The sequence below is a fragment of the Oncorhynchus keta genome, chromosome 19 (genome assembly GCF_023373465.1).
Source record: "Oncorhynchus keta strain PuntledgeMale-10-30-2019 chromosome 19, Oket_V2, whole genome shotgun sequence".
Taxonomy (NCBI): domain Eukaryota; kingdom Metazoa; phylum Chordata; class Actinopteri; order Salmoniformes; family Salmonidae; genus Oncorhynchus; species Oncorhynchus keta.
In genome coordinates, this window is record NC_068439.1 from 10505279 (window position 1) to 10516145 (window position 10867).

The 10867-nt window shown below is 43.9% G+C and overlaps 1 protein-coding gene across 2 annotated transcripts in view; it reads left to right on the forward strand.

Annotated features, from left to right (window-relative positions):
* The first annotated feature begins 7794 nt into the window (after positions 1-7794).
* LOC118376805 (CCN family member 2-like) overlaps positions 7795-10867 on the forward strand; it is a 7965-nt gene continuing 4892 nt past the window's right edge. Inside the window, exons 1-2 of one of the 2 annotated variants that reach the window (XM_052469421.1) lie at positions 7795-8138; positions 10425-10641. In XM_052469421.1, the coding sequence (XP_052325381.1) occupies positions 8085-8138; positions 10425-10641 (271 nt within the window). In that variant the 5' untranslated portion in view covers positions 7795-8084. The remainder of the gene's footprint in view (positions 8139-10424; positions 10642-10867) is intronic. The other variant, XM_052469422.1, reaches the window with a different exon arrangement.

Consider the following 10867-nt stretch of genomic DNA (forward strand, 5'->3'; position numbering starts at 1 on the left):
TGGTCTAAAGTAGTGTACTAAAGAGGGAACAGGGCTCTGGTCTAAAGTAGTGTACTATGTAGGGAATTTGGCTCTGGTCTAAAGTAGTGTACTATATAGGGAATAGGGCTCTGGTCTAAAGTAGTGTACTATGTAGGGAATAGGACTCTGGTCTAAAGTAGTGTACTAAAGAGGGAACAGGGCTCTGGTCTAAAGTAGTGTACTAAAGAGGGAACAGGGCTCTAAAGTAGTGTACTATGTAGGGAATAGGGTGCTATTCGGGCCGCAGGCTTAATTCCGGCAGGGACCTGGGTGCTTTGTCCGTGGTCGATGCGTTCAAGGCTTTGACTGTTGGCAGGTGTGAGTCACCAGAGTGCAGTGGTACAGACAGAAGCATCAGGCGGAGTGGAGATCAACACCAGTCAAACACATCTAGGAGGCGTCCAAAATTACACCCTATTCCCTATATAGTGCACTACTTTTGAGCACAGGCTATAGAGCTCTGGTCAAAAGTAGTGCACTTTATAGAGAATAGGGTGACATTTGGGACTCAGCTGTTTTGTCGTTTACGCCGTTCGTTATTAACACAGGAACCAATTAACTATGTTAGAGTCAAAGGGTTTGTTTTTGGAGCCAGGTTGGATGACCTTACAGAGGATTGGGGTCAGGGGAGATGTCACCTCAATCAAATCTTCTCCCATTAGGCTTCCTAATATAACATTCAGGTATATTTCCACTCTATTGTACTCTAAAGTTGATTTCTGGGTATTGTGGGTAATGGTCATACTACCAGACACTGGTCATACTACCAGACAATGGTCACACTACCAGACAATGGTCATACTACCAGACACTAGTCATACTACCAGACAATGGTCATACTACCAGACACTGGTCATACTACCAGACACTAGTCACACTACCAGACAATGGTCATACTACCAGACACTAGTCATACTAACAGACAATGGTCATACTACCAGACACTAGTCATACTACTAGACAATGGTCACACTACCAGACACTGGTCATACTACCAGACAATGGTCATACTACCAGACAATAGTCATACTACCAGACAATGGTCATACTACCAGACACTAGTCACACTACCAGACAATAGTCATACTACCAGACACTGGTCACACTACCAGACAATGGTCACACTACCAGACAATGGTCACACTACCAGACACTGGTCATACTACCAGACAATGGTCATACTTCCAGACAATGGTCATACTACCAGACACTGGTCATACTACCAGACAATAGTCATACTACCAGACACTAGTCATACTACCAGACACTGGTCACACTACCAGACAATGGTCACACTACCAGACAATGGTCACACTACCAGACACTGGTCATACTACCAGACAATGGTCATACTTCCAGACAATGGTCATACTACCAGACACTAGTCATACTACCAGACAATGGTCACACTACCAGACACTGGTCATACTACCAGACAATGGTCACACTACCAGACACTGGTCATACTACCAGACAATGGTCACACTACCAGACACTGGTCATACTACCAGACAATGGTCACACTACCAGACACTAGTCATACTACCAGACAATAGTCATACTACCAGACAATGGTCATACTACCAGACACTGGTCATACTACCAGACAATGGTCACACTACCAGACACTGGTCATACTACCAGACAATGGTCATACTACCAGACAATAGTCATACTACCAGACAATGGTCATACTACCAGACAATGGTCATACTACCAGACACTGGTCACACTACCAGACACTGGTCATACTACCAGACAATAGTCATACTACCAGACACTGGTCACACTACCAGACACTAGTCACACTACCAGACAATGGTCATACTACCAGACACTAGTCATACTACCAGACAATAGTCATACTACCAGACACTAGTCATACTACCAGACAATGGTCATACTACCAGACAATAGTCATACTACCAGACAATAGTCATACTACCAGACAATAGTCATACTACCAGACAATGGTCACACTACCAGACAATGGTCATACTTCCAGACAATGGTCATACTACCAGACAATGGTCACACTACCAGACAATGGTCATACTACCAGACACTGGTCATACTACCAGACAATGGTCATACTACCAGACAATAGTCATACTACCAGACACTGGTCACACTACCAGACACTAGTCACACTACCAGACAATGGTCATACTACCAGACACTAGTCATACTACCAGACAAGACAGACAATAGTCATACTACCAGACACTAGTCACACTACCAGACAATGGTCATACTACCAGACAATGGTCATACTACCAGACAATGGTCATACTACCAGACAATGGTCATACTACCAGACACTGGTCATACTACCAGACACTAGTCATACTACCAGACAATGGTCATACTACCAGACACTAGTCATACTACCAGACAATGGTCATACTACCAGACAATAGTCATACTACCAGACACTAGTCACACTACCAGACAATGGTCATACTACCAGACAATGGTCATACTACCAGACAATGGTCATACTACCAGACAATGGTCATACTACCAGACAATGGTCATACTACCAGACAATGGTCACACTTCCAGACACTGGTCATACTACCAGACACTAGTCACACTACCAGACAATGGTCATACTACCAGACAATGGTCACACTTCCAGACACTGGTCATACTACCAGACACTAGTCATACTACCAGACACTAGTCATACTACCAGACAATGGTCACACTACCAGACAATGGTCATACTACCAGACACTAGTCACACTACCAGACAATGGTCATACTACCAGACACTAGTCACACTACCAGACAATGGACATACTACCAGACACTAGTCACACTACCAGACAATGGTCATACTACCAGACACTAGTCATACTACCAGACAATGGTCACACTACCAGACAATGGTCATACTACCAGACACTAGTCACACTACCAGACAATGGTCACACTTCCAGACAATGGTCATACTACCAGACAATGGTCATACTACCAGACACTAGTCATACTACCAGACAATGGTCATACTACCAGACACTAGTCACACTACCAGACAATGGTCATACTACCAGACAATGGTCATACTTCCAGACAATGGTCACACTACCAGACACTAGTCATACTACCAGACACTAGTCATACTACCAGACAATGGTCATACTTCCAGACAATGGTCATACTACCAGACACTAGTCATACTACCAGACAATGGTCATACTACCAGACAATGGTCATACTACCAGACACTAGTCATACTACCAGACAATGGTCATACTACCAGACAATGGTCACACTACCAGACAATGGTCATACTACCAGACAATGGTCACACTACCAGACAATGGTCATACTACCAGACACTAGTCATACTACCAGACACTAGTCATACTACCAGACAATGGTCATACTACCAGACAATGGTCATACTACCAGACAATGGTCATACTACCAGACAATGGTCATACTACCAGACACTAGTCATACTACCAGACAATGGTCATACTACCAGACAATGGTCATACTACCAGACAATGGTCATACTACCAGACAATGGTCATACTACCAGACACTAGTCATACTACCAGACAATGGTCATACTACCAGACAATGGTCATACTACCAGACAATGGTCATACTACCAGACACTAGTCATACTACCAGACAATGGTCATACTACCAGACAATGGTCATACTACCAGACAATGGTCACCAGACAATGGTCATACTACCAGACACTGGTCATACTACCAGACAATGGTCATACTACCAGACAATGGTCATACTTCCAGACAATGGTCATACTACCAGACACTAGTCATACTACCAGACAATGGTCATACTACCAGACAATGGTCATACTACCAGACACTAGTCATACTACCAGACAATGGTCATACTACCAGACAATGGTCATACTACCAGACAATGGTCATACTACCAGACAATGGTCATACTACCAGACAATGGTCATACTACCAGACACTAGTCATACTACCAGACAATGGTCATACTACCAGACAATGGTCATACTACCAGACAATGGTCATACTACCAGACAATGGTCATACTACCAGACAATGGTCATACTACCAGACACTAGTCATACTACCAGACAATGGTCATACTACCAGACAATGGTCATACTACCAGACAATGGTCATACTACCAGACAATGGTCATACTACCAGACAATGGTCATACTACCAGACAATGGTCATACTACCAGACAATGGTCATACATCCAGACAATGGTCACACTACCAGACAATGGTCATACATCCAGACAATGGTTTATATGTCCAAATGTATGAACATCCACTTAGTGCCATGAATGAACTTCAGAGTGGAAACATACCGGGATATACATGTATGCTATGGTCATGTGCAGACAAAGACATTGAACAACTCATTTGTAACGGGTTAATGTTGATTATATACCTGGCCTGTTTATTCCCACGCTCTACTCCCTGACTTTAAAGACCCTGTCCTGTCTCAGTCCCCAGGATCTCACCTCCGTGTGTAAAATAAATCAATCGATAAAAACTGACGTAGATCTGATTCAAGTAGGAATGCTTATGTATGCTTAAATCCACCACAGTTCCACCTTACACACCAATATGTGAACATCTCCCTCTCTCTTCCCGTCTCTCCTTCCTTCTTTCTCCTCGAGCAGTGTGGTGCTGGCCTCCTAGTGGTCATGTGTGGTACCACAGCAATAAACGAGTTACAATGTGTGGAAAGCTGTATACACTGTACTGTACTGTACTGCAACACGTTTGTGATGTGGTCGATGAATGTTAACAAAAGCAAATCGTAAACATGGGTTACACACATAGTAGAGAACGAGAGTTCCAACAATAGCAGCGGATGCTGAAACTTTCGCTGCCTGGCAATCTGGCATCATTCCTCGTTGAACCAGTTCCAGTTGAGATGGTGTTTATTACTCTTAAATAGGTTGCAGGATTTGGATGTTGTCCCTGCCTGTTGCATGGTAGACGGTACATAAATAGCAACCGGGTTGATATTTTATGCAAAATCATTGGCTGCTGGGCTCTGTCCCGTGCCCAGTGTTCATTCTAGTGTCAAGGGAATTAGAGCTCTCTGACCTCGGTAGTATTTACTGAATCTGTCCATGTCCTGCCCATGAGGTATCAACAGTGTTACATGTCCTAACTCTCTCTACTGGCTGTCTCTCTAGACTGAGGCTGGTGTTTCTGAAATTCACACATTGTAATCATCAGCCTCCAGTGCTCTGAGCTCTGTGCAGGAAGGTCTCTCGGCTAGAGACCTCAAGGCACTCCACAGCTCTGCAGTCTTGCAATTTGTACGGCCCTCCTTAGTTACGGGTTCTGTTTTGAACTTATGTACATGTTTCATCTCCGAGGCCTGGTCCTGTCTCGTGTTTCCACGGCATGGTTTCCTCTAGCCAGACAGTCTCTGAGGAGCAGGAGGCACTTTGCCTGCTTTCACATCCCCACACCTCTGGTTCCCACACCTCTGATTCTCTCACTTTTGGTTCTTTCACCTCTGGTTCTCGTACCTCTGGTTCCCACAACTCTGTTTCTCATTACTCTGGTTCTCTCATCTCTGGTTCTCTCACCTCTGGTTCCCGCACCTCTTGTTCTCTCACCTCTGGTTCCCGCACCTCTCGTTCTCTCACCTCTGGTTCTCTCACCTCTGGTTCCCGCACCTCTCGTTCTCTCACCTCTGGTTGGAGGGCGGTAGGAGAGAGAGAGAGAGAGAGGTACAAAACGGATTTAGCTTGTTCATTATGTTCTCAAATATGACCCCTGGTGTTATTGTGCTCGCTGTGGCGTTTGGGCAAACAGAACCTCTTGACTTTTTAGGTAGACACACACAGCTTCATGAGGTTGGTATGCTCCAGGAAATAGCTGCCGTCCAGGCAAGACCGAAAAAAAGAAGAAAAAAAAGCACAACATTGACTTTTTCCTTCCCCATGTGTGTTTCCTATTTAAGACTTGACAAGCGAGGAGTGAAGTGGACAGGCTGTTTTAGACTTTCAGATATCATGTATATGCTACTATGTGAGAACATGACAGACCTGCTATCCTTCTTTATCCTCTAATGTGGGTTTTAATAAGCTCAGGTTAAAATACACAGTATGTCAGATCAGACATCTATCTGGTTCTTAGAAACACCTGTCCATTCCTCTGTACCCCATGTGGCAGTCGTTCATATCATCTCTCCCTCTTCCTCTCTCTGTTTCTCCCTCTCTCTCTCTCTTCCTCTCTCTGTTTCTCTCTCTCTCTCTTCCTCTCTCTGTTTCTCCCAATCTTTCTCTTCCTCTCTCTCTCTCTTTCTCTTCTCTCTCTCTCTCTCTCTCTCTCTCTCTTCCTCCCTCTCTTTCTCTTCATCTCTCTCCCTCTTTCTCTTCCTCTCTCTGTTTCTCCCTCTCTCTCTTCCTCTCTCTGTTTCTCCCTCTCTCTCTCTTCCTATCACTCTTTCTCTTCCTCTCTCTGTTTCTCCCTCTCTCTCTTCCTCTCTCTGTTTCTCCCTCTCTCTCTCTTCCTCTCTCTCTTTCTCCCTCTCTCTCTCTTCCACCCTCTCCTTCTCTTCCTCACTCTCTCTTTTTCTCTGTCTCTCTCTCTCTCTCTCTCTCTCTCTCTCTCCCTCCCTCTCTTTCTCTTCCTCTCTCTCTCTCTGTCTTCCTCCCTCTCTTTCTCTCTCTAAGAAATCTCAAAATGATAGCTTTTGCATAATGTTTGTCTTAGAGTTGAACATCCCATGTTTGTCCTCTACGCTTAAACTGATGCTCATTTTCAAACAGTAAGCTACCTTGACTAAAGCTTCCTATTCATGCAAAAGACCTCTGTGGCCGCGGCGCTATCTGCAGACTACCTCTAAGAAAGGTCATGACCCCTGTGGCCCCGGCGCTATCTGTAGACTACATATAAGAAAGGTCAAGACCCCTGTGGCCCCGGCGCTATCTGTAGACTACCTCTAAGAAAGGTCATGACCCCTGTGGCCCCGGCGCTATCTGTAGACTACATATAAGAAAGGTCATGACCCTGTGGCCCCGGCGCTATCTGTAGACTACATATAAGAAAGGTCATGACCCCTGTGGCCCCGGCGCTATCTGTAGGCTACATATAAGAAAGGTACAAGAGGAGGGGTACAGTGTTGGAAAATGCTAAGTTTGACAAATTACATTGATTTACGGTACAGATCTGACATTGGTAGATAGTGAGCGATGCCTTCTAAACAAGTGACAATTACCTGTTATTGTGTGTCTGTACAGCATGTCACCTGGAGACAGTAACTATTGGGATGGTCTCAGTGTGTCATATGAAATGTATTTATTTTATTTTAATGTTATTTAACTAGGCAAGTCAGTTAAAGAACAAATTCGTATTCACAATGACGGCCTACCAAAAGGAAAAAGGCCTCCTGCAGGTGACTGGGATTAAAAATATAAATAAATGAAATAAAAAATATTGATGAAACAAAAGGTTGATACTTTGCGTTCATCCCAAATGACACCCTATTTCCTACATACTATACAGAAAATAGGTTTCCATTTGAGACGTACTCTTTGTCATGTTATTACCCCTAGTTATTACATAATCCTGCTATCAATCTTTCCCCTTTACCTGTTACCACTTTATGTAGGCTACGTTGTTCTGAACGGTGGCCAAAATGAACAATGTTCTCCTTTAGTCCATGTCAAATAACACTCACAGGCATCCTTGTCAGTTCCTGCTTTAGGACATAAAACAACTCCCACTTGGCTGGGCCTGTGTCTGAAAAGGTGAAATATGATACAGTAAATTGATTGTCTGTAGAAATAGCTCTTCTCTCAGGAATTAGGAAAGAAAACCATCTGGAATTGAAATATTTTCACCCCTTTGGGTCGCGTGTCATGACTCTTGTTTCCCGGGCTCCGGCCCGCCTCGCGGACTATTTAAAGATTCTCCTCTCGGTGCCTCAGTCCTCGAGCCCTGCAGCGAGTCAACACAGCCGATTGACTGTAGAGCGCGAGAAAAGGGAAACTCCTGTCTGTCAGAACGAAAACAAACGGGTTGTAGTGTGCACGCTGTTAAAATAAACTAGCAACAATGTCTGAGGAAATTATTACCAGAATGTGCCTTTTTCTACTCATCGTCTGCTCGGTAAGTTTAATATATAATATGACAGATTTTATGTATCAGATGTGAATAAAGTGCTGGATTTTCATCTATTAATATATGTAACTTTGTCACTTTGCATTTTATGCAATAATAACCTATTCTTTCTCTCTCATTCACCTGGCTATTGTCATATGCTTTGTCTTGTCTTCATATTTATTATTTAGTCATGTAAATGTAGATTTGAAGTACAAACTTTGGGAACGCAATGTGCAGTTATAGCAGCTAAAACATTCCATGGGGGTGTGGGCTCGCAGTAAACAGCTCGCAGTAAACAGTAGCCTACAGCAGCTCTGTACAGTAGCCTACAGCAGCTCTGTAAAGTAGCCTACAGCAGCTCTGTATAGTAGCCTACAGCAGCTCTGTACAGTAGCCTACAGCAGCTCTGTATAGTAGCCTACAGCAGCTCTGTATAGTAGCCTACAGCAGCTCTGTAAAGTAGCCTACAGCAGCTCTGTATAGTAGCCTACAGCAGCTCTGTAAAGTAGCCTACAGCAGCTCTGTATAGTAGCCTACAGCAGCTCTGTAAAGTAGCCTACAGCAGCTCTGTATAGTAGCCTACAGCAGCTCTGTATAGTAGCCTACAGCAGCTCTGTAAAGTAGCCTACAGCATCTCTGTAAAGTAGCCTACAGCAGCTCTGTATAGTAGCCTACAGCAGCTCTGTATAGTAGCCTACAGCAGCTCTGTAAAGTAGCCTACAGCAGCTCTGTATAGTAGCCTACAGCAGCTCTGTATAGTAGCCTACAGCAGCTCTGTAAAGTAGCCTACAGCATCTCTGTAAAGTAGCCTACAGCAGCTCTGTATAGTAGCCTACAGCAGCTCTGTATAGTAGCCTACAGCAGCTCTGTATAGTAGCCTACAGCAGCTCTGTATAGGAGCCTACAGCAGCTCTGTATAGTAGCCTACAGCAGCTCTGTATAGTAGCCTACAGCAGCTCTGTATAGTAGCCTACAGCAGCTCTGTATAGTAGCCTACAGCAGCTCTGTAAAGTAGCCTACAGCAGCTCTGTATAGTAGCCTACAGCAGCTCTGTATAGTAGCCTACAGCAGCTCTGTAAAGTAGCCTACAGCAACTCTGTAAAGTAGCCTACAGCAGCTCTGTATAGTAGCCTACAGCAACTCTGTAAAGTAGCCTACAGCAGCTCTGTATAGTAGCCTACAGCAGCTCTGTATAGTAGCCTACATCAGCTCTGTATAGTAGCCTACAGCAGCTCTGTATAGTAGCCTACAGCAGCTCTGTAAAGTAGCCTACAGCAGCTCTGTATAGTAGCCTACAGCAGCTCTGTATAGTAGCCTACAGCAGCTCTGTAAAGTAGCCTACAGCAACTCTGTAAAGTAGCCTACAGCAGCTCTGTATAGTAGCCTACAGCAGCTCTGTATAGTAGCCTACATCAGCTCTGTAAAGTAGCCTGTAAAGTAACCTATAGCAACTCTATAAAGTAGCCTATAGCAGCTCTGTATAGTAGCCTACAGCAGCTCTGTATAGTAGCCTGTAAAGTAACCTATAGCAACTCTATAAAGTAGCCTACAGCAGCAGTTCTGTAAACAATGCAAGGTTATGAAAAAGTAGGGTTGTTATAATTGGATGTCGCTGTTACTGAAATGATTGGATTCAAATAGGCTATGTTCTTGGGTTTGTCTTATTCATTGCTACTACATAAGTACAGCGTACAGAGAAGCAGTAAAAAATTACTTAGTAGAGTAAATTGCGACATAGGACCTACAATTTAGTGCCAAGTTGTTGTTGTCCCATTTTATTAAATAGTTTGTAATCCATGTGGTGATAAAAGGTTAGCATAACATGGATTAAAAACTATTTAATAAAATGGGACAACGACAACTTGGCACTAAATTGTAGGTCCTATGTCGCAATTTACTCTACTAAGTTATTTAGGTAAACAGCACATCAAGATTTGACAGCATTTGAGTAGCCTACATAGAATAGATTTGATTTGTACTTGCTGTAATACCACAGTGCATTAGTCTCCATAGAAATGACTGCCAGATGTGATTTGGCAACATCGAGTCATGTCTCCACCTTGTGGCAGTTAGATGCATTACAAGTGAGGTGTAAACTCAAAACGCGAAGAAGCCTCATTCAACAGTATCTGCTTCTTTGACACACACAGTGTCGACCTAACTCATTGACTTGAAGTTGAGTGGATTATCACATCTTCCCTGGAGACAAATCCTGATATCAGACACGTTATTCACACTATCCTAAGTGTTTTCTTTAACATTTCTGACTGTTATATTTTCTTCCGTCTACAGACAATGGCCCAGGACTGTTCCGATCCCTGTGACTGTCCCTCGGACCCTCCTCCATGCCCGTTTGGTACCAGCCTGGTTCTGGATGGCTGTGGTTGCTGTAAGGTGTGTGCCAGGCAAGCCGACGAGCCCTGTACCCTCCTGGAGCCATGTGACCACCACAGGGGGCTTTACTGTGATTATGCAATGCTGAGTGACACTGAGCACGGCATCTGCATGGGTGAGTTGAATTCTCCTGTCAACTATTAAAGAAAGGGTAGGAGGTTTTGAGATATCTATCGAGATTGTGATCACCTCTTGGCTCTCCTATTGTAGAAATTGCTACATATTTTGTGCAGACTTTGTCAGGGCTTAGATTATCATTATCCAAAGCGGGCAATCTCTGGCCTAATAATGTAAAGCCTTTGAAATATCAAATCTAAAATGGCGTCTCGTCCTCTGTGTTT